General features: G+C 42.3%; 2 protein-coding genes across 3 annotated transcripts in view; both read right to left on the reverse strand.

The window, feature by feature from the left end:
* LOC118383979 (arrestin red cell-like) overlaps nt 1–5,481 on the reverse strand; it is an 88,881-nt gene extending 83,400 nt beyond the window's left edge. For both annotated transcript variants that reach the window (XR_008062836.1, XM_052459995.1), the window contains exon 1: nt 5,215–5,481. Coding sequence is in view for 1 of the 2 variants with exons in the window: in XM_052459995.1 (XP_052315955.1) it covers nt 5,215–5,237 (23 nt within the window). In the remaining variant the exon portion in view is untranslated. The remainder of the gene's footprint in view (nt 1–5,214) is intronic.
* Nucleotides 5,482–8,341: 2,860 nt separating this feature from the next.
* On the reverse strand, nt 8,342–17,347 carry hmgb3a (high mobility group box 3a). The gene is made up of 5 exons (XM_035783934.2): nt 17,214–17,347; nt 13,629–13,858; nt 12,629–12,768; nt 10,145–10,319; nt 8,342–9,810 (listed from the first exon to the last, which is right to left on the reverse strand). The coding sequence occupies exons 2-5, from the start codon at nt 13,776–13,778 to the stop codon at nt 9,652–9,654; spliced, it is 624 nt and encodes a 207-aa protein (XP_035639827.1). The 5' UTR covers nt 13,779–13,858; nt 17,214–17,347; the 3' UTR covers nt 8,342–9,651.
* Nucleotides 17,348–27,362: the final 10,015 nt, after the last annotated feature.

Below are 27,362 nucleotides of genomic sequence, written 5' to 3' on the forward strand. Positions count from 1 at the left end.
CTGAACAGGGAGTTAACCCACTGTTCCCAGGCCGTCATTGAAAATAAGAATGTGTTCTTAACTGACTTGCCTGGTTAAATAAAGGTAAAATTAAAAATTAAATTCCCTTTATAGTGCACTACTTTAGACCAGGGCCCATAGTGCCTCGGGCTGGACTAATAATCCAATTAATTTTGATTCATTTCGAATGTATGTTTTAGTGCAATGTTCCAAATGCCTGAAATCGTAAGAATCAAGGTTGTGTCTTTTTGGTCTCATCTCCCTCTGTGCTGTGTGCACCAGCCCCTCCCTCCCCTGCCACTCAACAACAACAAAGGCAAAAGATCAATTCATCCTCTCTGACAAAGCGCAGTTTCAATTCACTATTTGCATTTGAGGTTTGGTCCAACAGAATCAGTCGTTTCCCCTTTTTATGTTTCAACTACTAAAACCTGATTGTGGAAAACGACATTTCTTGGTTTCTGTCGCGTGCGGCATTGTGGTACCTAACATACTGTACCTAACATACTGTACCTAACATACTGCTATGTGTTAGCAGTCTAGTCTGTGTTTTATCAAATGTGCAAGGAGCATTTAAAAAGGCGCATTTATATAAGGAATTGGCAACTCGTTCTCATTCTGAGAAATAAGCTAATTCTTATCCAGGTAGGCCCCTTGATTTCAACATCTAAACAAAGCGAACAGGCTGTTGTTGTTCAAACAGTTGGAGGGTGTACTCATAACAGTGTTCTACCTTGTCGGCAAGCAAATAGATCCAAGTTGGCTAGACTTGTAAAGATTAGCTGGCTAGTCACTAGCACGTGTGCTTCACCTATTGTTTATGAGACCTGTGTTCATTTTCTAGTACGCCTGCTAATAATCTTGAGTGGATGTGCATTGTTCTGATCAGATTTGTAACAAAAATAATTGTCATAGACAGACTATAATGCCAGATCAGTGATTATTACAAAAAAAGCAGGTTAAACTATTTTGACTAAATAGTTAGCTTATTAGTGGCTGTGGAAGGCTGATACTTGGCCTTGGTATCCTTTTACAAGCCCTGAATTCATTTGATTACTCCTGGCTGTTTGAAATGAAGTGTATTTGACCTTTAATTGTGCAACAAAGCTTTAGAGAATTGTTTGTATTTTTAGATATGCAGTATATAGCCTATTGTGAAACGCCCATAAGTTTAAAAAATAAGAAAAAAAAAAAATCTTGATATGATCTTTAGGCCATATCTGTCACGCCCTGGTCGTAGTATTTTGCGTTTTTCTTCATGTATTTGGTCAGGCCAGGGTGTGACATGGGTTTTTGTATGTGGTGTGTAGATAGTGGGATTGTAGCTTAGTGGGGTCTTCTAGGTTAGTCTATGGCTGTCTGAAGTGGTTCTCAATCAGAGGCAGGTGTTTATCTTTGTCTCTGATTGGGAACCGTATTTAGGCAGCCATATTCTTTGGTTGGATTGTGGGTGATTGTCTTGATGTCCTTGTGCTGTGTTAGTTGACACAAGTATAGGCTGTTTTCGGTTAGTTTATTGTTTTGTAGTGTTTGTGTTCATTCGTGTTTACGTTGTTTGATTAAACATGGATCGCAATATACACGCTGCAGTTTGGTCCGACTCTCCTTCACCATATGAAAACCGTGACAATATCGCCCAGCCCTAATAGTGCCGATAGGGTTCTGGTCTAAAGTAGTGCACTATGTAGGGAAAAGGGTGCTATTTGGAATATACCCTTTGCTAATCAATAGGCCTTGCCTACCGCTTTTTTTGTTATGTTTTCATTTGGTCAGTTGGCAAAAGAAGAACCCCGTTATAATCAGGTTTAAACTACAACATCCCACATCCCACACACCCATAAGATAGATAAAAACCCACCACACACACACACAGAGAGAAAAGGAAACCACATTAAACATGTTCATTTGTTCTTCTTCCTCAAGTGGTCACATTTAACTAAGAGAGGAGGGGATTTAAAGAAAAAAATATTTAGCTTATATGTAGGCTAATTCAGATGGACAGAGAGAGAGAGAGAGAGAGAGAGAAACAGTCAGAATGACAAAGCCCGTGAAGATAGTGAGACAGAGAGAGAAAAACAGAATGAGTATTTCATATGGGATCTATCTATTGTACTGTATCTCAGATCATGAACTCCCAAGGTCTAGGCTCGAGCTACCACCACGTGTGCGTGCACTAGAATTAAACCAGAACCATAAGTCAAACACACGTCATAGTCGGAGGTGTCGTGCTTTTGGTAGGATAACGGTCCGTTTTATTTCCACAGAAACAGACAGACAAACAAGTTGGCGGCTTTTAGAGGTAGCCTTTGTGCATGACATTCAGGGTTACCCTAAAAATGAAGTGGGGCAGCAAGCAGGGCCGGATTAAGAAATCATAGGCGCCGAATGGCTACTCTGACAAACTGAGATCAATCTGGTCTTGAATTCAAACAAACAATAGCCCAGGCCAATGAAGCAACACACAGATTGTACAATATTATGAGGATATAGAGATATATACACACACACATATATACCGTGCTTTCAGAAAGTATTCAGACCCCTTGCCTTTTCCACATTTTGTTATGTTACAGCCTCTAAAATGTATTCAATTGTTGTTTTTTTCCCTCATCAATCTACACACAATACCCCATAATGACATTGAAACTTGTCTCGAAGCCACTCCTGCGTTGTCTTGGCTGTGTGCTTAGGGTCTTTGTCCTGTTGGAAGATGAACCTTTGCCCTGGTCTTGAGCGCTGTGGAGCAGGTTTTCACCAAGGATCTCTCTGTACGTTGCTTCATCTTTCCCTCGAGTCTCCCTGTCCCTGCCGCCAAAAAACATACCCACAGCATGATGCTGCCACCACCACGCTTCATCGTAGGGATGGTGCCAGGTTTTCATCCAGACATGATGCTTGGCATTCAGGCCAAAGAGTTCAATCTTGGTTTCATCAAACCATGGTCTAAGAGTTGTTTAAGTGCCTTTTGGCAAACACCAAGCGGACTGGCATGTGCCTTTTACTGAGGAGTGGCCCCCATCTGGCCACTCTGGCATAAAGGCCTGATTGGTGGAATGCTGCAGAGATGGTTGTCCTATCTCCACAGAGGAGCTCTGTCACAGTGACCATCGGGTTCTTGGTCACCTCCTTGGCCAAAGGCCTTCTCCCCCTAAGGGTCTGCATACTTATGTAAATAAGGTATTTCCCTTTTTTTTAATTTTTTTTTTAAATAAATGGTTTTAAAAAACTGTGTCGTCTGTCATTATGGGCTATTGTGTGTAGATTGATGAGGAGCATATCTAATTGAATACATTTTAGAATAAGGCTGTAACGTAACAAAATGTGGAAAAAGTCAAGGGGTCTGAATACTTTCCGAATGCACTGTATATATAGATATCATAATCTACAGTAGGATACTAAAATGTCCAGTGAGAAACTGACACACCTAATTATGAAGATGAAGCCATATGCTACTCACAGTGATGGCTTTAGCCTATCTCAAGATGAGATACTTATAAAAGAAACAGTGCTGCTGTTTGCTACAAATTGGGATTTGAGAAAAATGCATCTATTGCTTTTACAGACAGATTAGTCTACTTTTTTCAGCAGTAGGCATTTGCTTGTCAAACTGTGCGTTTTTCCCGGCTATTTAATTTTGAAATGTGAAAAAGAAAACCGTCAGCTGGAACCAACCATAGAAATAGAATTCATTCAAGTCAGGACTGGCATCCATTGCTCGTGTAACCATGAGTTTAACAGTCAAATTGCCAGGGTAAGAAGTTACAAACCCCTTCTATGAATTATATGGCTATGGCCACAACGCAACAAGCGCTAGTCTGTATGTGTCGCGCATGCTACCCAAACTGCGGCCTTTCCGACTGTAGGCATACAGGTAACTGCCAAAATAAAGAAAACACTTGAGAAAACAAAGGATACAAAGTATATGTTAAGGTGTGGGTTGCCTTTTCCTGGCATGGTTTAGGTCCACTTGTAGAATCTATGCCAAGGCGCATTGAATGTGTTCTGGCAGCTTGTGATGGTACAATACCCTTTTAAAACACTTCATGCTAGTGTTTCCTTAATTTAGGCAGATACTGTATGTGCTTGTGATAAAACTCAATCCATTTTTTTATTTTTTATTTTTTTTTACAAACTATTGATCCTCTGTGGCTAAATGATGCTCTCTACTGTACTTGAGAGCAGGCTCCTGTGGTTGGATAAAACGTTATATTACATTTAAAAAGATATATCGTTTATTGTATGCCTCTTGGGCCCAGCCCATGACTCACACAATTAACCAGTCACATTTTATTTATTAGACCATTTTTGTTTGTTACCCAATCAAGGCAGGGGCCCCCAGTTACCCACATGGGCCCTCTACCTCCTCTCCTCCCCCATGTGATGATGAGCAGAGCGGCAGCAGGCTGTCTACACTCATTGAGAGCAGGCTCCTCAGTCTTCCTGTGGTTGGCGGTTGCATTGAAAAAGTATAATATATATGACATATCAATTAAACAGTATATATATTTCCTTAATTATTTTATTTTTGTCAACATCTTTTCTGCTTCTTGGGCCCCCACGGGCCTGGACCCAGGGGCTTCAGCACCGGTAAGACCCTGCATTAATTCGGCCCTGGCAGTAGGTTAACCTACTGCAGTCTAGATTACATTGTAATAATAAGAGAGTTTTCACGTTGACAATGATGAGGCCGCACACAGTAATATAATTTTTATAAACACTGTATCAAGACATCCAAGTCGCTGGTTACAATAGCCGAGTTCATCAACACTTGCTAAATCTGGTTGGAGTAGGCTAGAATTCATGATGTATTGAAGGTTGTTTGCCATGTAACCCCACCCTATGCGAATTCTGACAGCTGACAAACTGATCCACTGTTTTGCATGCTGGATAACTGTATCGCCACAAGTCCGTAGGCTAGGCTATGCGTTGCGAGCATATTTGATGATGATATCGTTTGCACTGCAATTCTCACTCCCTCCTTCCCTCCTCTCTTCCCCTGAACCAACGAGCACACTTCTTAATTAACCCCTTCTTATCGCGGATTCTTTGCTGGGAAACTCGACCAGTGTGCTGCCTTCACGTCCCAGTCTCTGCGTGTTAACCTAGGCCACCCTTTCATCCCGTCGATTGTCTATTTTCCCAAATAACACAAAACATCACAGCAAAAAAATCAAACGCCAAAAAAAAAAAAATTATACTGAGAACGTCTCCTACCTGGTGCCTGCCTTGTCTCCCATCTTCGCAGGCCTTGTGTTTCAGTGCTACTAAAGTGTAATATTTGTGTAAATTTGAACGCTATTTTGGATATCAAGGTCTTCGTCAATTCTCTCCTCTTTCCTCCTCTCCGTTGCGGGCTCGAGGTCCAATCCGTCTCGGTTCGGCTCGCACAGTTAGCTACCTGAAATTCCGTTTCCACAGCCTACAGACGGCAATGAACAGTTCGTTTCGTTCCTTGCCTTCTCCAGTTCTGACAGCGAGCGAAACACAGAGCGACGCCCTCCCCGTGTGAAAGACACCACCTTCGACCAATTGCTGATTCAGAAACATGTGAATTAGTGAACGACAACTGGATTGGCCCGCCCTTGCCCTCGGGCCCACCAATTAGAAATCTGCTTTAGGAAGAGGGTGTGGCTTTTTGTCACCGATAAGGAGGAAAACAAATCGCTGGCAGAATGTATTTGTTTTACTCTTGTCACAATCATAATTCAATGCCCTCCAGTTTGTCGTGCATTTCCATAGGGAATAACCAAAATAACCAAACCTTAAACCGAATTCAGGGTTTCCCTGTCCCCAGTTCACCACATAATTTCTGGATTGAATCCTGCTTTTAATATGGTATTGAAATGTAATAGAAGTGTAGGCTAGGTTATATACTTCATATAGGAATGATATATATTTCAAAGGTGACACTTGAGAGAATGCTCCTTAGATGATTGCTTTCACTGCAAGGCCTAACAGTTTATTTTTTATAATCAATATTGGTGCAACAATAGGATAATCTGCTTCAGCGCTGAGACCTTTTCGGTCATCATTTGTCATTGGAAAGGCTGCTTCCCTGTGTGTGTGTGTGTGTGTGTGTGTGTGTGTGTGTGTGTGTGTGTGTGTGTGTGTGTGTGTGTGTGTGTGTGTGTGTGTGTGTGTGTGTGTGTGTGTGTGTGTGTGTGTGTGTGTGAATATGTTTTTGGTTTTTGGACAAGTGGGCTTAAGGATTAGGTTTAGGAGTACGGGTTAGGTTTAGGGTTAGAGAAAATAGGATTTCGAATGGGAAACAATTGTTTGGTCCCCACAAGGATAGTAAAATAAATATGTGTGTCTGTGTGGGTCCGTATGTGCGTTTGTGTGAAATTACATTAAATTCAGCATTGAAAATCGGTGCACGTTTAAGTTTGTTCAACCTGAGCGAGTCTGACCAGAAGTCAGAGATCACTATGATGACACACCAAATGCGTTTGATGGATCATGTTTGTCTTCTTCCAATGCCTCTTAAAGGGAAAGTAATGCAAAAGTAACTGGAAGTAATCAGATTACGTTACTGAGTTTGGGTAATCCAAAATGTACATAACTGATTGCAATTTTGGACAGGTAACTAACTAGTAACTATAACCAATTACATTTAGAAAGTAACCTACCCAACCCTGCATGCTTGTGACTGTCCATCTAGCTCTATTGCCACCTAGCGGCAAAATGTAGAAAGTAGTGAATCCAGATGTGATCACAGCTGTGCAATTCATTGACACAGTACATCCAGAGGAGGGCTTAAAATGGGAATTCAGAGATGGGGAGCTCTATTTGTTGTTGTTGTTGTTGTTGTTGTTGGTAGTGGTGGTGGGGGGGGGGTATTGCTGGTGGGGGGGGGGGTATTAGGGTTATTAGGGTTGGAGTTGGAGTTAGTGTGCTTTTTCAACCCCGATTCAACCCTAACTCTAACCCTAGCTTCATGTCTACATCCTAGTTCAACCCTAACTGCTGTGAAGAGTCATGGCACCCCTACAGGACTCCTAGGTCACTCCCCTTCCATCCACACCTGTTCCCACTCCACTCTCCTATACATTTTTCACCCCTTTCATTCCCCATAATAAGCTGCATGCTCCTTCCTACCTACCAGTTCAGTTAATGCTCGGTGATGCTTTAGGTGGCCCTGTGGGTGGCCCTATCCTTCCTCCTTCCATTGTGCCTGATAGGATGAAGTAAGTAGTCTTTGTTATTATACTGTTTGAAGAAGTCCTTAATAATACATACTCGTTGCCCAATGGTATATCCCTTTGTATATCCATGTCCACAACTTGCAAAATTCTATGGCTCCTCTGCTCTAGATATGAGTTTGCAGTCTCCTCAGTTTAAAGTTCATGTTAAGCTCACATTCTCCCCATGTTCACTTGGTACTACTTTATGATTCATGCACCTTCTATGTTGTGTCCCTAATGTTTCCCTTTTGTATCTCCCTTCCAGAACATGAACATTCTATGAACAAGTTGTGACAGCAATCTATGCTTTGGTTGTAGTTTCCCTGGCACTGTTTCTACATGCAATTTTTTTTGCATTTGTGGCACAAATCCCAGTCAAGTCATAGGACCGATATTAGCATTTTTCTCACATGCTCAAAACATCTGTAAATTACTTTGTTGAGCTTCACAAGAAATTGGAGATACTTTCGGATGAGTTGGACAAATGCTAATATCGGTCCCATGACATGAATGGGATTTGCGCCGCAAATGCTAAAACGTTAGCATGTGGAAATGCCTCTTAAAGGGAAAGTAATCCAATGCCAGGGAAACTAAACCAATGCATGGATTGCTGTCATAACTTGTCTATAGACTGCTTACAGGGAAAAGGAAAACAATGTGTCATTTTATAATTTGGGTGAAATATCCCTTTAAAGAGAGTGGTAATACAGACCCATTATATTTCACTGTCAAGAGGATAATAACACTGTAGGACATGTGGGAGTAAAATCAGATTTACCTGTCAAAATTAGGGATTTAAGGTGAATTCTAGGATTTTCCCGAGTGACCTATATCACATTGATTAATCAACAACGTGTAATGTAAAAAACATGAAGTTGTAAATGTTTGTTAGAATATTCTGTTGTCAACCCTGTAGGTTGAGATGGAATAAGTCAGGTATCTGACCAGCAGGATAATTATTTTAAGAGTAAAGTATAGAGTTCAAAGGGCAAATCATGTTCTCTTTATTGTTGATCAACTTTTAGTTATAATATCCAGACAACTCTTTTTATAATAATAATACATGTGTTATAGGCAGGGATGTTCACTTTTTTGGCAGACAAGTGTGGAGCAAGTTTAGATGGTTTGGATGGAAATCATTAATACATAACACCACGTGTAAAAATGTCATACTTTAATAACAATAGCAAATGTAGCTCTTCTAAAACATACAAAAAAGAAAATCCTCTTAGATACAGATAAGTACAGGTTTATTATAATAGTCAACAGCCGTGCTTTTTCACTCAATGTGTCGTGTTTTAAACCATGAGAAGATCTTGTAACAATGAACGAACGGTTAATAGTAAAAGTGCACTTAGCCAAAAGGGAGATAATAGTTCCCATTATATACCGTTGGTTGGGTGGTATCCACCCTCCTCTGTTGCATGACTAAGTGAAAATTTGACTTAAATGGAAGTTAGGAATTACCCCAGACAATGAGTGAGTTGTAGTGTGAAATTACTGTTAGCCAGCGTGCACTAGCTAACCAGCCATGACTGTTTGTTTACATGGGAGGCTGTTGAACAGTGAGTTCGACATTCACGATTACAACACTTCCTGGTGCAACAACCAACACACAGCTACATACACAGCCACCTAGCTACACCAACAACACCACTACTAGATATGTGCAATCTGATATCACCTTACATCCGGAGGCCTCCATTTCTTTTGTTAAACGGGAAAAACAAGGACTAAGTCTAAATCAACCATATACAGTAACACACCACCTTGCACATTCTTAAAAAAAAAAAAAAACTATGTCTACCTCCCAAATGACACACTATTCCCTATATAGTGCACTACTTTTGACCAGAGCTCTTTGGGATTCCCTATGAGCCCAGGTCAAAAGTAGTGCACTATATAGGGATTAGGGTGCCATTTGGGAAGCACACCAAAAACAGAATGTTTTGCCACAATGCTACGACTGGTTTTAAATGCTTCTCCGTTGAATCGATGTACACCCAGTATAGTGACAATGCTATGAGGGTTTTGAGGAAGACACTGGACAGTGCTGGTGAAATGGACACAGTAACACACACACACGTGCATGTGTGCAAACACACAGCTGTTGGGGGGATTATTAGGGATCTGCTTTGAGTTCAATCACAGTTGCCGAGGTAACGTACAGTCTCAACTTCTTAACTGGACTCAGTGTTACATAGAGAACTTTGCGTAAGCGGTTTACACAAAATCAACATAGTGACAAAGTCAAAACAACAAAGAGTGGGGAGGAGGGAAGTGTGGCAGGGGCGGAGCAACGTAATTAAGCAACATAAAGATATCACCAGTGTTTCTTCCTCTAACCCCTACAAATCGCATTTCAAACTGAAAAAAAACCCTGCATCCCTTAATAATCATGACCATCGTCGTCATCCTCTTCATCTTCATCATAATAACACAACACACAAAACAGAATGCGGTCGGTCTACTCGTCATCCTCCTCCTCCTCCTCATCCTCCTCCTCGTCTTCCTCGTCATCATCATCATCATCGTCATCCATATTACTCTTCGTCATGGGTTTAGGGGCCATCACCATGCTCGGAGCACCCACCTTCCCCTTACCGGACTTATAGTCAGCCACGTCCTGGAGAGAGAGAGAAAGATAGATAGATAGAGAGAGAGAGTAGGGAGACAGACAAATGTGTTATTATCAGTATCATATTATATTACTATCTTGCTATCTGAATGAAGTTTTACAAGCGATATGGATACATCTCTGAGGTGGCTTCCTCCCCATATCTCTTTTCGAGATGAACCCATAGAAAGGTATAGCATCTTGGTTCTGTCGACGTGTGGTTTGTTTGCTTAGTATTGTATTCTGAGTAGAACCCAAGGAAGAGCAGCTTATCCTAAATGAAAGAGGATCTGAATATAAAAAAAGCACTAATTCAATAACTAATACACAGGTGTTCTTCTACCTTCTGATACTTGTCTTTGAGTTTGTTGGCCTTGATCAGGTAGGGCTGTTTCGTAGCATCAGTAAGGTTGTTCCACTGCTCGCCTAGTTTCTTGGCCACGTCCCCTATCCCCAGGCTGGGATGCTGGGCCTTGATCTTGGGCCGGTGGTCCGCGCAGAAGATGAAGAAACCAGATCTAGGGAGAAAGGTACAATTTTTAAAAAAGGTACAATATTCATTTATTTACCCGTATGGATTTTCTTTTGTCATATTGGGTGATGTGACGTCTTATGTGAGTATTGATATAAACACGAGCTAAGTAGTGTGTTGCGTGTCTGCCTGTCCCCCCGTCTGTCCGTCCAGTCATATACAGTGCCTTCAGAAAGTATTCACACCCCTTCACCTTTTCCACATTTTGTTGTGTTACAGCCTGAATATAAAATGGATTAAATTGAGATGTTGTGTCACAGGCCTACACACAATACCCCATAATGTAGAATTTGAAGAAATTCATAAAAAGTGAAGAGCTGAAATGTCTTGAGTCAATAAGTATTCAACCCTTTTGTTATGGCTTAAATAAGTTCAGGAGTAAAAATGTGCTAAATGCCACTGGCCTACACACAATAATAACCCATCATGTCAAAGTGGAATAATACAAAAAAAATGGCTCAACAAGTCACATAATAAGTTGCATGGACTCACTCTTTGTGCAATAATAGTGTTTAACATGATTTTGGAATGACTACCACATATCTGTACCCCACACATACAATTAACTAAGGTCCCTTAGTTGAGCAGAAAATTTCAACCACAAAAAACAGGGAGATTTTCTAATGCCTCACAAAGAAGGGCACCTATTGGTAGATGGATAAAAAATAAAATATCCTTTTGAGCCCCCCCCCCCCCTTGGGTTGTGGCGTGGCGGAGATCTTTGTGGGCTATACTCAGCCTTGTCTCAGGGTGGTAAGTTGGTGGTTGAAGATATCCCTCTAGTGGTGTGCCAAAGCAAAGTGGGTGGGGTTATATCCTTCCTGTTTGGCCCTGTCCGGGGGTGTCCTCGGATGGGGCCACAGTGTCTCCTGACCCCTCCTGTCTCAGCCTCCAGTATTTATGCTGCAGTAGTTTATGTGTCGGGGGGCTAGGGTCAGTTTGTTATATCTGGAGTACTTCTCCTGTCCTATTCGGTGTCCTGTGTGAATTTAAGTGTGCTCTCTCTAATTCCCTCTTTCTCTCTTTCTTTCTCTCTCTCGGAGGACCTGAGCCCTAGGACCATGCCTCAGGACTACCTGACATGATGACTCCTCGCTGTTCCCAGTCCACCTGGCCGTGCTGCTGCTCCAGTTTCAACTGTTCTGCCTTATTATTATTCGACCATGCTGGTCATTTATGAACATTTGAACATCTTGGCCATGTTCTGTTATAATCTCCACCCGGCACAGCCAGAAGAGGACTGGCCACCCTACATAGCCTGGTTCCTCTCTAGGTTTCTTCCTAGGTTTTGGCCTTTCTAGGGAGTTTTTTCTAGCCACCGTGCTTCTACACCTGCATTTCTTGCTGTTTGGGGTTTTAGGCTGGGTTTCTGTACAGCACTTTGAGATATCAGCTGATGTACTAAGGGCTATATAAATAAATTTGATTTGAAGTTGAATATCCCTTTGAGCATGGTGAAGTTATTAATTCAACTTGGCTTGAAAATGGCTGTCAGCAATGATCAACAACCAACTTGGCCTCCCGGGTGGTGCAGTGGTTAAGGGCGCTGTACTGCTGTGCCATCAGAGTCCCTGGGTTCGCGCCCAAGCTCTGTCGCAACCGGCCGCGACCGGGAGGTCTGTGGGGCGACGCACAATTGGCCTAGTGTCGTCTGGGTAAGGGAGGGCTTGGTCGGTAGGGATGTCCTTGTCTCATCGCGCACCAGCGACTCCTGTGGCGGGCCGGGCGCAGTGCGCGCTAACCAAGGTTGCACCCTCCGACACATTGGTGCGGCTGGCTTCCGGGTTGGATGCGCGCTGTGTTAAGAAGCAGTACGGCTGGTTGGGTTGTGTATCGGAGGACGCATGACTTTCAACCTTCGTCTCTCCCGAGCCCGAACGGAGTTGTAGCGATGAGACAAGATAGTACCACGAAATTGGGGAGAAAAAGGAGTAAAATTAAAAAATTTAAATTTAATTTAAAAAACAACCAACTTGACAGAGCTCAAAGAATTTTTAAAAGAATAATGTGCAAATATTATACAATCCTGGTGTGGAAGACTCTTAGGAACTTACCCAGAAATCACTGCCAACGGTGATTCTAACGTATTGACTCAGGGGTGTGAATACTTATGTAAATTAGATAAATCTGTATTTAATTTGCAATACATTTTCAAATATTTCTAAAAACATTTTTTTACTTTGTCATTATGAGTATTGTGTGTAGATGGGTGTAACAGGCTGTAACACAACAACACGTGGAATAGGTCAAGGGGTATGAATACTGTGTGTGTGTGTGTGTGTGTGTGGTACATACGGGGGCCTCTTTGGTGCATTGGGGTCCTTCTTCCTTCCCTTCTTGCCGCCAGGGGCAAAGTGCATCATCTCGTTGTCATAGCGCACCTTATCCTGCTTCGCCATGTCCTCAAACTTCCCCTTCTCTTTGCCAGACATAGTCTGCAAAAAAATCATAACATTTATACCACTTTAAAACATTCCCACCAATAGACGGACACACGGGGGTTGTGTTCATTAAGCACCAAACAAAAAAAAGGTGTTGTAAGTGAGCGTTTCATGGTATTTTTTATCCATGACAAATAGACTTAACCCTGTACCCTTGAGGGGCTACCTGGACGTGTCCTTCAATATAAGACATCAGTATTTTTGTGTTTTCAGTTGCAATTTTGGGGGGAAATATAATTGCTGACATAATTTACATTCCATGCTAAGTCAGCATGACATCATTGAGTACATGTGTGGTCTTGTTGCGCCACCTAAAGTGGGGAATATGTAACTGCTCATTCGTTACCAAATAACATGCCATTCTTGACTTGTACAGTACCAACCAGCTTGTAGTCTACCAGCTGGTATGTCAAACGTGTCCTTTATGGGAACAATAGATTTGGAAACAAAAGAATGATTGAATTTCATTCAGCTCCGTCCCAATAACCAACCATGTGCAGTGCACTACGTAGTATTAAGAGATGGAAACTCGAAAAATCGACTATCTCATCTTGTCATCATCATGTCTAAACAGTGACTTGTGAGTTGTGAAAATAATTCCCTCTTGAAGAAAAATAAAAGTCATCATCGTTCATCAATTACCAATTAAACAATCAATCAATCAACCAATCATCTGTCTACCCATCAACGAATCAATGAATCAACCATCCACCAACAATCAATCCCATCCACCAACAATCAATCCCATCCACCAACAATCATTCCCATCCACCAACAATCAATCCCATCCACCAACAATCAATCGCATTCTCGGAAGAACAATAAAGATCTATTCTATTATATTATATTCTCACCTTCCATCGTCCGGAGCACTTCTTGGAAAACTCAGCAAAGTTGACAGGTATCTCGGGACTCTTCTTCTTGTGCTCCTCCCGGCAGGTCTGAACGAAGTAGGCATAGGCAGACATCTTGCCTTTGGGCTTCCCAGGGGTGCCTTTAGCCATCCTGGTCACTGGGCGGGGCCTAGCGGCGTTGTGTAACTCGTTTATTGGTTAATTGGTCAGGTGGTTGATTGGGTCAGTATCTGGAGAGGGGAGAGTGGAGAGAAGATGGATATCGGTTCATTCGATTTTCTTCTGGGGAAGTAAACAAAATATATATTTTTTTTATCAGGTGATGAAACTGACAAAGATTACTGAACAAAAATATAAATGCAACATGTCACAATTTAGTTACATTTCATATAAGGAAATCAGTCAATTGAAATAAATAAATTAGGCCCTAATCTATGGATTTCCCTAATGTAGGGACTTTGAATACAGATCTGCATCTGTTGGTAACAGATACATAAAAAAAGGTAGGGGCATGGATCAGAAAACCAGTCAGTATCTGGTGTGACCACCATTTGCCTCATGCGACGCGACACATTTCCTTCGCATACAGTTGATCAGGCTGTTGATTGTTGCTTGTGAAATGTTGTCCCACTCCTCTTCAATGGCTGTGCGAAGTTGCTGGACATTGGCGGGAACTGGAACACGCTATCATACACATCGATCCAGAGCATCCCAAATATGCTCAATAGGTGACATTTCTGGTGAGTATGCAGGCTGGGACATTTTCAGCTTCCAGAAATTGTGTACAAATCCTTGCGACATGTGGCAGTGCATTATCATGCTGAAACATGAGGTGAAGGCAGCAGAGGAATGGCACGACAATGGGTCCCAGGATCTAGTCACGGTATCTCTGTGCATTCGAATTGCCACCAGTTGGATGTACTGCCAAATTCTCTAAAACGGCATTGGACGCAGCTTATGGTAGAGAAATGTACATGACATTTTCTGGAAACAGCTCTGGTGAAGGTCCCTGCAGTCAGCATGCAAGTTGCACACATCTGTGGCATAGTGTTGGTTATCGTCCCCCGCACAAGGTGCACATATGTAATTATTTGTGCTGTTTAATCAGTTCTTGATATGCCACACCTGTCAGGTGGATGGATTATCTTGGCAAAGGAGAAATGCTCACTACATCTTGCATTTATATTTTTGTTCAGTGTACATTGGCCATGGCATTTTCATTTTGTATGATTATTCAATCAAGGTTTGATAACATTTGTTAAAGTCTCTATATTGGTTTGTAAAAATTAATAGACTAATTTAGACATCATTTGATTACGCAACATCTATTATATTCATTTAACATCATTAGCCACCAAGTGAAGGTCGACTTCATAGTATGGTGGAACCATAGAATTAGAATGAGTTCTAGACTTAGAATGAGTTATAAAATCGGAATGAGTTCCAATTAGAATTAGAATTGGTTGAAATGAATTAGCATTCTGTGGGTGTGACACTGAAGAAGAAATTGCTCAAGGAGTCTTGGAATTAAGGAAAATGTGGAATTAAGGAAATTATATGTATTTTTAAAAATGTATCTAGGAGTCTGTGTGCTGTTCTGATGTCTGTTTTTGATTTGTTATTATATTGTACAATGTACTATGTAATTACAATGTAATACGATTGCATTATTTAAAGTGTTTTCTTTTAATTCCTCAAAAATACTTAAAATGATTTATCTACTAACTATTTGAGAAATATGATATCATTGTTAAGAATGTGAATTCATACTCTTAGGAATGTGAATTCATACTCTGATATAAATTCAATATTGGAAGAAAAAAAACGATTTCGAATCTAAAAAGGATTTTTGAATTTTTACAAAATACCTTACATTAAATCTCAATCTAATAAGGATGCCCCGCCATATTCTCCTCCTGCCACCGCCCACCTCCTTGTCATTAGCCATTTTCAGGCTTTTAATTTCATATTTTTCAGCTCCCCTAAACTTTACTTCACTGCGTCCAACGCAACGCGAACTCAACTCTCTTCATACAAGCTATAGTATAGCGAGCGCTCCGACTCTGGTTACAATGTTGCGATAGAATGAGAAGCTTCAACTACACGGACGGAGAAAAAACAAAGGTCATCAACGCGAATTATTCATCTTCCATTTTGTGAAATGCGTTCTCATGAGAGAAACTCCTGTTTATTTTCCACCTTCTTGCATATCTCGATCTTACTTTGCCCAAAAATGTATGACTTTTTCTGGTTTTAATTCGCCCCTCCGTTCGGTTGCTTTCAGTCCCAGTTCATAGCGCCTTGTATTGGGTAGTACTAGCTGCTATACAGGCGAAGAGAGCTTGCTGTTCTTCGCTGGAGCTCCCATTGAATAAAATGGCTTCTGTAGGTCTAGCGAGAGGAAGGCTTATGGGCTTGACTATGTAACAAAGCGATACACACCACCTCCGGTTCCAAGGGCTATAACGACTAAATTTGACCGTTAATTAAAAACAAAACAACGTAGTCAGATAAAATAAAGACGGTTCTTTTTATTCATGTTAAAACAGTAAAACTGGCAATGCGTATTTCGTGACATTTCACTGTTTTCCGAAGTTATACCCCTGACGGTCGCTTGGTGCATTGCTATCCGTTAACAAAGACAGTGCGCCAGCCATTTCTTATGTGAGTCATCCTGGTGCAAGCGAGAAGTTGCGAAAATGAATAAAACGGGGAGAAATAAAAATCCATTACGGCAGAAAGTTAGAGATAAACATTTCGAATGGAAAACGATAAAGAGCGGTATTTTTCGTCCGTATGAAATTGTTTTTATCAAAAGAAAATCGCCGTCCCTTCTCCGTGTTAGAACTGCCTCTCTTCAATGGTTTAAATCGCCAGCCATTTTACTACATGGTGAGAGCGATCATTTGACTAAGCAAGATACAAATCTCCAAAACTAATTTTCGACGATGACATTCACATTTTCTTTACATGGTTGAATAGAGATAATAAAGTTGGGCGGAAAACGAACATTTCCTCTGAAAATGTACGAGTATTTATGTAGATGACATCGAAATTGGTTCGCAATAGAAGGACAGTGGTATTCGTAGACAGGCTATAGCCAGCCATATTCAGTGTCACACAGCAGAGATGCGTGTGAGGAATACAAGCCTCAGAAAATGTACAGTTTAATAACTTTTGGTTACTTTAAAAATCAGGAAAAAACACAGAGTCAACGAAACAACAGTGACATGTTCATTTTCGTTATGGTAAATGACCCTGTAAACGATGATAAAATTGATCAAGAACATTCTCGGCAGATTTCTGTCAATAACACAACACATCACACATTATAGGGAGGAAAATTATCAAACACTATTTGCCTGCAAGATGAATAACATCTAAACACATGTAAACTATAATTGCACTAAAATACCACATAAACACTTAAAAATAACACAATCTTACTTCAAATGATTAAAATGACCATCTAATTTAACACAAAACAATATTCTTAAGGTATTCCAATGGAAAAGTAAAAAAATATAAATAAATGTTAATGTCATGTTATTATTGCGTTATGAATAACATAACAGCGGAACGTACCTGTATTGTTAATGATCAGTCAGTCTGGATTCTGGAATCCTACAGTCTCGCCTTTCCCCTATCTTCTCTATCCCCATGTAGACTACACAGCCTCGCGCTAGCTCAATGCGAGAACGGCCTGATTGGCTAGCGGCCGGGTCGATTCAAAATAGCCTCCCAAACTGCTGATTGGACATGTCTTCACACGCGCTCCGGATTTCTCGTTCGTTATTGGTCGTCACGGAGGCCTGGTCACACCCACCCCTTTGAAAAAGAGCCGCTGAGTAAAGTTTTAGACTAGTATAGAAATAAGTTCACAGGGTGAGGATGGTAGGCAGTGTGTGCTGTTAGTGCGTATGGGTACAGGCTGTATGCTGACATAGAGGTTCAATGGGAGATATTTTTAGATGTTGTGAGACAGCGTTCTTTCTCAGGTGATGGGTTCAAATAGGACAGTAGGCTACAGATACAGATTTGAACACACTTGTAAAGTCATTGGATTGACAAAAGATGGATATACATAATACGATAATTAATTCATTTTACTACAGTTTTGTATGTTATCTCATATGTAGTGATAAAATGTATAGTTTATTGGAGTTAGGCCTATAGATAATTAAGCAATACGGCCCGAGGAGGTGTGGTATATTGGCCATATATCACAAACCAACGAGGTGCCTTATTGCTATTATCAACTGGTTACCAATGTAATTAGAGTAGTGAAAATACATTATTTGTCATACCTGTGGTATACCGTCTGATATACCATGGCTGTCAGCCAATCAGCATTCAGGGCTCGAACCACCAAGTTGATCATATTTAATGAATCACTGTAGGATAATTACCATATTGTAATCATTTAATAAAATGTAGTTAGATGGTGCCTATATTTCTCATTAATTTGAAATTGAGACCTGAAGATTTCTCTTATTGCTTATAGCGGAATCTATAGAATAGATTATGTGGAATGGTCTCTTCAGGAAAATGCTCTAATACATGTTTTTCCTCTGACTAAACTATCCCTTTAAAGGATAGATCTACTCCTTGTGGGCCACACCATTTTGAGTGAACTGTCTCTTTAAAGCAAATGCACATATTTCAGTGTTTGTTGATTTTCGCCATTTCCTTTTAATCATATATATATTTTTACCATGGCAGTATCTGATCCCCAAGGTGAAGGAATGGCACACATCCAACTCCACAATTAAATATATGTGATTTGGTCTCCGTTCCATTTCCAAAAACTTGCATGATTTGTCATAGATCACTTGCTCCCTTGCTCCTTTCTCTATGCTTTTGACCCAAGGTGACAGTAGAGCAACAGAAAAAGCCTCTGGTATCTGAGAAAAGGGCTATAAAGCTATAATTTAATAGGAATTGATTATGGGCTATAGGTGGAGCCATCACTACATTGGTAGTGCTGCACAGCTGTAATTACACTTCTACATCATGCAGCAGCGGTAGTCTGTAGCTGTAGAGTAATTACACTTCCACATCATGCAGCAGTGGTAGTCTGTAGCTGTAGAGTAATTACGCTTCTACATCATGCAGCAGCTGTAGTCTGTAGCTGTAGAGTAATTACACTTCTACATCATGCAGCAGCTGTAGTCTGTAGCTGTAGAGTAAATACACTTCTACATCATGCAGCAGCTGTAGTCTGTAGCTGTAGAGTAATTACACTTCTACATCATGCAGCAGTGGTAGTCTGTAGCTGTAGAGTAATTACACTTCTACATCATGCAGCAGCGGTAGTCTGTAGCTGTAGAGTAATTACACTTCTACATCCTGCAGCAGCTGTAGTCTGTAGCTGTAGAGTAATTACACTTCTACATCATGCAGCAGTGGTAGTCTGTAGCTGTAGAGTAATTACACTTCTACATCCTGCAGCAGCTGTAGTCTGTAGCTGAAGAGTAATTACACTTCTACATCCTGCAGCAGCTGTAGTCTATAGCTGTAGAGTAATTACACTTCTACATCATGCAGCAGCTGTAGCCTGTAGCTGTAGAGTAATTACACTTCTACATCATGCAGCAGCTGTAGTCTGTAGCTGTAGAGTAATTACACTTCTACATCCTGCAGCAGCTGTCGTCTGTAGCTGTAGAGTAATTACAATTCTACATCCTGCAGCAGCTGTCGTCTGTAGCTGAAGAGTAATTACACTTCTACATCATGCAGCTGTAGTCTGTAGCTGTAGAGTAATTACACTTCTTCATCATGCAGCAGCTGTAGTCTGTAGCTGTAGAGTAATTAAACCTTTTACTGCAGTAGGTTAAATCAGGGTCACACAGTGTTTCTTGGTAGTCTTAAACATATCTACTTTGAGACAAAAGTACACACCTCACACACATGGTGATGGGCTTAAAAAAAGAAGACACCTGGAGCATGTCAGAGATAGAGTTGAAATGTGTTCATTTGTAGTATCCCAATATCCCAATATTAAATGTTTTATACATCACAGAAGACTGAACTACAACAAAATCGTTTGACATAGAAACACCAGATTTTCAGCGTTATAATTTTTTTTAAAGTTGATTAATTATTAATCAAATCAAATGTATTTATATATCCCTTCTTACATCAACTGATATCTCAAAGTGCTGAACAGAAACCCTGTGTAAAATAACATTCCACTCATGAGGCCACTCGGTCATTTGACTGCCGGAAAGGGCTACTTTTCTACAGCATGCCTTAGTGTAGTCTGTAGAGTAATTCAACTTCTACATCCTGCAACAGCTGTAGTCTGTAGAGTAATTCAACTTCTACATCCTGCAACAGCTGTAGTCTGTAGAGTAATTCAACTTCTACATCCTGCAGCAGTGTAGTCTGTATGGTAATTCATGTTCTACATAATTCAGCAGCTGTAGTCTATAGGGAAATTCAACTTCTACATCCTGCAGCAGTGTAGTCCGTAGGGTAATTCAACTTCTACATCATTCAGCATGTCACGCCCTGGTCGAAGTATTTTGTGTTTCTTCATTTATTTGGTCAGGCCAGGGTGTGACATGGGTTTATTGTGGTGTGTTTTGTCTTGGGGTTTTGTGGGGTGTTGGGTGTGTGGCTTAGTGGGGTTATCTAGCAAAGTCTATGGCTGTCTGGAGTGGTTCTCAATCAGAGGCAGGTGTGTATCGTTGTCTCTGATTGGGAACCATATTTAGGCAGCCATATTCTTTGAGTGTTTTGTGGGTGATTGTCCTTAGTGTCTTGATGTCCTTATTCTGTGTTAGTTTACACTAGTATAGGCTGTTTCGGTTTTCGTTACGTTTATTGTTTTGTAGTGTTTGTATTTAGATTCGTGTTTCGTTTGTTGAATAAACATGGATCGCAATCTACATGCTGCATTTTGGTCCGACTCTCCTTCACCACAAGAGAACTGTTACAGAATCACCCACCACAAACGGACCAAGCAGCGTGTCAACAGGCAGGAGCCACAGGAGAAGCAACAAAGGCAGCAACAGCGGCGCAATGAGGTTTGGATATGAGACGATATATTGGATGGCAAGGGTTGCTACACATGGGAGGAGATCCTGGCGGGAAGGGATCGCCTTCCATGGGAACAGGTGGAGGCAGCGAGGAGAGCAGAGGCTGCCGGAGAGAGGAGCCGGCGATATGAGGGAACACGGTTGGCAAGGAAGCCCGAGAGTCAGCCCCCAAAATTTCTTGGGAGGGGGCTCACAGGGAGTAGGGCTACGCCAGGTAGGAGACCTGCGCAAACTCCCTGTGCTTACTGGGGGGCTAGAGAGACCGGGCAGGCACCGTGTTATGCAGTGGTGCACACTGTGTCCCCAGTGGAGGTGCATAGCCCGGTGCGGTATATTCCAGCTCCTCGTATCGGCCGGGCTAGAGTGGGCATCGAGCCAGGTAAGGTTGGGCAGGCTCGGTGCTCAAGAGCTCCAGTGCGTCTGCACAGTCCGGTCTATCCAGTACCATCTCCACACCCCAGCCCTCCGGTAGCAGCTCCCCACACCAGGCTTCCTGTGCGTGTACTCGGTCCAGTACCACCAGTGCCAGCACCACGCATCAGGCCTCCAGTGCGCCTCGCCTCTCCAGCGCTGCCGGAGTCTCCCGCTTGTTCAGCGCTGCTGGAGCCTTCCTCCTCTACAGCGCTGCTGGAGTCTCCTGCCTGTTCAGCGCAGCCTGAGCTGCCAGCCTGCATGGAGCAGCCAGAGGTGTCAGTCTGCATGAAGCAGCCAGAGCTGCCAGTCTGCATGGAGCAGCCAGAGCTGCCAGTCTGCATGAAGTAGCCAGAGATGTCAGTCTGCATGAAGCAGCCAGAGATGTCAGTCTTCATGGAGCAGCCAGAGATGTCAGTCTTCATGGAGCAGCCAGAGATGTCAGTCTTCATGGAGCAGCCAGAGATGTCAGTCTGCATGGAGCAGCCAGAGATGTCAGTCTGCATGGAGCAGCCAGAGATGTCAGTCTGCATAGAGCAGCCAGAGATGTCAGTCTGCATGAAGCAGCCAGAGCTGTCAGTCTGCATGGAGCAGCCAGAGCTGCCAGTCTGCATGGAGCAGCCAGAGCTGCCAGTCTGCATGGAGCAGCCAGAGCTGCCAGTCTGCATGGAGCAGCCAGAGCTGCCAGTCTGCATGGAGCAGCCAGAGCTGCCAGTCTGCATGGAACAGCCAGGGCTGTCAGTCTTCATGGAGCAGCCAGAGCTGCCAGTCTGCAAGGAGCTGCCAGTCTGCACGGAGCTGCCAGTCTGCACGGAGCTGCCAGTCTGCACGGAGCTGCCAGATCCGTCAGTCTGCCAGGATCCGTCAGTCAGCCAGACTCTTCCAGATCTGCCAGTCAGCCAGACTCTTCCAGATCTGCCAGTCAACCAGACCCTTCCAGATCCGCCAGTCAACCAGACTCTTCCAGATCCGCCAGTCAACCAGACTCTTCCAGATCCGCCAGTCGGCCGGGATCTGCCAGATCTGCCAGTCGGCCAGGATCTGCCAGTCGGCCAGGATCTGCCAGTCAGCCAGGATCCGCCAGTCAGCCAGGATCCGCCAGTCAGCCAAGATCTTCCAGATCTGCCAGTCAACCAGACTCTTCCAGATCCGCCAGTCGGCCGGGATCTGCCAGAACTGCCAGTCGGCCAGGATCCGCCATTCGGCCAGGATCCGCCAGTCAGCCAGGATCTGCCAGTCAGCCAGGATCTGCCGAAACCACCAGCCAGCCAGGATCTGGTCGATCCATCAACCTGCCTGAGTTTCCCCTCAGTCCCGAGCTTCCCCTCAGTCCCGAGCTTCCCCTCAGTCCCGAGCTTCCCCTCAGTCCCGAGCTGCCCCTCAGTCCCGAGCTGCCCCTCAGTCCCGATCTGCTCCTCAGTCCAGTGGGGTTCTGGGTGAGGACTACTAGGCCATGGTCGGCGGCGAGGGTGGACTATCCAAGGACGCGAGGAGGAGGGACTAAGACAGTGTTTGAGTGGAGTCCACGTCCCGCGCCGGAGCCGCCACCATGGACAGACGCCCACCCAGACCCTCCCTATTGTTTTGAGGTGCGTTCGGGAGTCCGCACCTTAGGGGGGAGGTTCTGTCACGCCCTGGTCGAAGTATTTTGTGTTTCTTCATTTATTTGGTCAGGCCAGGGTGTGACATGGGTTTATTGTGGTGTGTTTTGTCTTGGGGTTTTGTGGGGTGTTGGGTGTGTGGCTTAGTGGGGTTATCTAGCAAAGTCTATGGCTGTCTGGAGTGGTTCTCAATCAGAGGCAGGTGTGTATCGTTGTCTCTGATTGGGAACCATATTTAGGCAGCCATATTCTTTGAGTGTTACGTGGGTGATTGTCCTTAGTGTCTTGATGTCCTTATTCTGTGTTAGTTTACACTAGTATAGGCTGTTTTCGTTACGTTTTTGTTTTTTAGTGTTTGTATTTAGATTTGTGTTTTATTTGTTGAATAAACATGGATCGCAATCTACACGCTGCATTTTGGTCCGAATCTCCTTCACCACAAGAGAACGGTTACACAGCAGCTGTAGTCTGTAGGGTAATTCAACTTCTACATCATTCAGCAGCTTTAGTCTGTAGGGTAATTCAACTTCTACATCATGCAGCAGCTGTAGTCTGTAGCTGTAGAGTAATTAAACCTTTTACTGCAGTAGGTTAAATCAGGGTCACACAGTGTTTCTTGGTAGTCTTAAACATATCTACTTTGAGACAAAAGTACACACCTCACACACATGGCGATGGGCTTAAAAAAAGAAGACACCTGGAGCATGTCAGAGATAGAGTTGAAATGTGTTCATTTGTAGTATCCCAATATTAAATGTTTTATACATCACAGAAGACTGAACTACAACAAAATCGTTTGACATCGAAACACCAGATTTTCAGCGTTATTAAAAATAAACAAAAGTTGATTAAATTATTAAAAATATGAATCAAATCAAATGTATTTATATATCCCTTCTTACATCAACTGATATCTCAAAGTGCTGAACAGAAACCCTGTGTAAAATAACATTTCACCCATGAGGCCACAAGGTCAATTGACTGCCGGAAAGGGCTACTTTTCTACAGCATGCAGCAGCTGTAGTCTGTAGAGTAAATCAACTTCTACATCCTGCAGCAGTGTAGTCTGTAGAGTAATTCATTTTCTACACAACTCAGCAGCTGTAGTCCGTAGGGTAATTCAACTTCTACATCATTCAGAAGCTGTAGTCTGTAGGGTCATTCAACTTCTACATCATTCAGCAGCTGTAGTCTGTAGAGTAATTAAACTTCTACATCCTGTAGCAGCTGTAGTCTGTAGAGTAATTCAACTTCTACATCATTCAGCAGCTGTAATCTGTAGAGTAATTAAACTTCTACATCCTGCAGCAGCTAGCATGTGAAGAGTAATTCAACTTCTACATCCTGTAGCAGCTGTAGTCTGTAGAGTAATTCAACTTCTACATCCTGCAGCAGTGAAGTCTGTAGAGTGATTCATTTTCTACATAACTCAGCAGCTGTAGTCTATAGGGTAATTCAACTTCTACATCATTCAGCATCTGTAGTCTGTAGCGTAATTCAGCAGCTGTAGTCTGTAGGGTAATCAACTTCTACATCCTGCAGCAGCTGTAGTCTGTAGAGTAATTAAACTTCTACATCCTGCAGCAGCTGTCGTCTGTAGAGTAATTCAACTTCTACATCATTCAGCAGCTGTAGTCTGTAGAGTAATTAAACGTCTACATCCTGCAGCAGCTGTAGTCTGTAGAGTAAATAAACTTCTACATCCTGCAGCAGTGTAGTCTATAGGGTAATTCAAATTCTACATCATTCAGCATCTGTCATCTGTAGAGTAATTCAACTTCTACATCCTGCAGCAGCTGTAGTCTGTAGAGTAAATAAACTTCTACATCCTGCAGCAGCTGTAGTCTGTAGCGTAATTCAGCAGCTGTAGTCTATAGGGTAATTCAACTTCTACATCCTGCAGCAGTGTAGTGTATAGGGTAATTCAACTTCTACAGCCTGCAGCAGCTGTCGTCTGTAGAGCAATTCAATTTCTACATCATTCAGCAGCTGTAGTCTGTAGAGTAATTCAACTTCTACATCCTGCAGCAGCTGTAGTCTGTAGAGTAACTCAACTTCTACATCCTGGAGCAGCTGTAGTCTGTAGAGTAAATCACCGTCTACATCCTGCAGCAGCTGTCGTCTGTAGAGTTATTAAACTTCTACATCCTAGAACAGTGTAGTCTTTAGAGTAATACAACTTCTACATCATTCAGCAGTGTAGTTTATAGGGTAATTCAACTTCTACATCCTGCAGCAGCTGTAGTCTGTAGAGTAATTAAACTTCTACATCCTGCAGCAGCTGTCATCTGTAGAGTAATTCAACTTCTACATCCTGCAGCAGCTGTAGTCTGTAGAGTAATTCAACTTCTACATCATTCAGCAGCTGTAGTCTGTAGAGTAATTCAACTTCTACATCCTGCAGCAGTGTAGTCTGTAGGGTAATTCATTTTCTACATAATTCAGCAGCTGTTGTCTATAGAGTAATTCAACTTCTACATCCTGCAGCAGTGTAGTCCGTAGGGAAATTCAACTTCTACATCATTCAGCATCTGTAGTCTGTAGGGTAATTCAACATCTACATCATTCAGCATCTGTAGTCTGTAGAGTAATTCAACTTCTACATCATTCAGCAGCTGTAGTCTGTAGAGTAATTCAACTTCTGCATCCTGCAGCAGCTGAGTCTGTAGTGTAATTCAACTTCTACATCATTCAGCAGCTGTAGTCTGTAGGGTAATTAAACGTCTACATCCTGCAGCAGCTGTAGTCTGTAGAGTAATTAAACTTCTACATCCTGCAGCAGCTGTCGTCTGTAGAGTAATTCAACTTATACATCCTGCAGCAGCTGTAGTCTGTAGAGTAATTCAACTTCTACATAACTCAGCAGCTGTAGTCTATAGGGTAATTCAACTTCTACATCCTGCAGCAGTGTAGTCTATAGGGTAATTCAACTTCTACATCATTCAGCAGCTGTCGTCTGTAGAGTAATTCAACTTCTACATCATTCAACAGCTGTAGTCTGTAGAGTAATTCAACTTTTACATCATTCAACAGCTGTAGTCTGTAGAGTAATTCAACTTCTACGTCATTCAGCAGTTGTAGCCTGTAGGGTAATTCAACTTCTACATCATTCAGCAGCTGTAGTCTGTAGAGTAATTCAACTTCTACATCATTCAGCAGCTGTAGTCTGTAGAGTAATTCAACTTCTACATCCTGCAGCAGTGTAGTCTGTAGGGTAATTCATTTTCTACATAATTCAGCAGCTGTTGTCTATAGAGTAATTCAACTTCTACATCCTGCAGCAGTGTAGTCCGTAGGGAAATTCAACTTCTACATCATTCAGCATCTGTAGTCTGTAGGGTAATTCAACATCTACATCATTCAGCATCTGTAGTCTGTAGAGTAATTCAACTTCTACATCATTCAGCAGCTGGAGTCTGTAGAGTAATTCAACTTCTGCATCCTGCAGCAGCTGAAGTCTGTAGTGTAATTCAACTTCTACATCATTCAGCAGCTGTAGTCTGTAGGGTAATTAAACGTCTACATCCTGCAGCAGCTGTAGTCTGTAGAGTAATTAAACTTCTACATCCTGCAGCAGCTGTCGTCTGTAGAGTAATTCAACTTATACATCCTGCAGCAGCTGTAGTCTGTAGAGTAATTCAACTTCTACATAACTCAGCAGCTGTAGTCTATAGGGTAATTCAACTTCTACATCCTGCAGCAGTGTAGTCTATAGGGTAATTCAACTTCTACATCATTCAGCAGCTGTCGTCTGTAGAGTAATTCAACTTCTATATCATTCAACAGCTGTAGTCTGTAGAGTAATTCAACTTCTACATCATTCAACAGCTGTAGTCTGTAGAGTAATTCAACTTCTACGTCATTCAGCAGTTGTAGCCTGTAGGGTAATTCAACTTCTACATCATTCAGCAGCTGTAGTCTGTAGAGTAATTCAACTTCTACATCATTCAACAGCTGTAGTCTGTAGAGTAATTCAACTTCTACGTCATTCAGCAGTTGTAGCCTGTAGGGTAATTCAACTTCTACATCATTCAGCAGCTGTAGCCTGTAGGGTAATTCAACTTCTACATCCTGGAGCAGCTGTAGTCTGTAGAGTAAATCAACGTCTACATCCTGCAGCAGCTGTCGTCTGTAGAGTTATTAAACTTCTACATCCTACAACAGTGTAGTCTGTAGAGTAATACAACTTCTACATCATTCAGCAGTGTAGTCTGTAGGTTATTTCAACTTCTACATCCTGCAGCAGCTGTAGTATGTAGAGTAAATCAACTTCTACATCATTCAGCAGCTGTAGTCTGTAGGGTAATTCAACTTCTACATCATTCAGCAGCTGTAGCCTGTAGGGTAATGCAACTTCTACATCATTCAGCAGCTGTAGTCTGTAGAGTAATTCAACTTCTACATCCTGCAGCAGTGTAGTCCGTAGGGTAATGCAACTTCTACATCATTCAGAAGCTATAGTCTGTAGGGTAATTCATTTTCTACATCATTCAGCATCTGTAGTCTGTAGCATAATTCAGCAGCTGTAGTCTGTAGGGTAATTAAACTTCTACATCCTGCAGCAGCTGTAGTCTGTAGAGTAATTAAACTTCTACATCCTGCAGCAGCTGTCGTCTGTAGAGTAATTAAACTTCTACATCATTCAGCAGCTGTAGTCTGTAGAGTAATTAAACGTCTAC

This window comes from Oncorhynchus keta, chromosome 13 (assembly GCF_023373465.1).
Source record: "Oncorhynchus keta strain PuntledgeMale-10-30-2019 chromosome 13, Oket_V2, whole genome shotgun sequence".
Taxonomy (NCBI): Eukaryota; Metazoa; Chordata; class Actinopteri; order Salmoniformes; family Salmonidae; genus Oncorhynchus; species Oncorhynchus keta.

Excerpts from the sequence above, each read along its gene's own strand:
- hmgb3a (XM_035783934.2), bottom strand. The coding sequence starts at position 13,778 with ATGGCTAAAGGCACCCCTGGGAAGCCCAAAGGCAAGATGTCTGCCTAT. Across the intron at positions 12,769-13,628 it reads AGTGCTCCGGACGATGGAAG|ACTATGTCTGGCAAAGAGAA; the intron begins GTGAGAATATAA and ends ATTTTTTTGCAG. Across the intron at positions 10,320-12,628 it reads AATGCACCAAAGAGGCCCCC|ATCTGGTTTCTTCATCTTCT; the intron begins GTATGTACCACA and ends CTTTCTCCCTAG.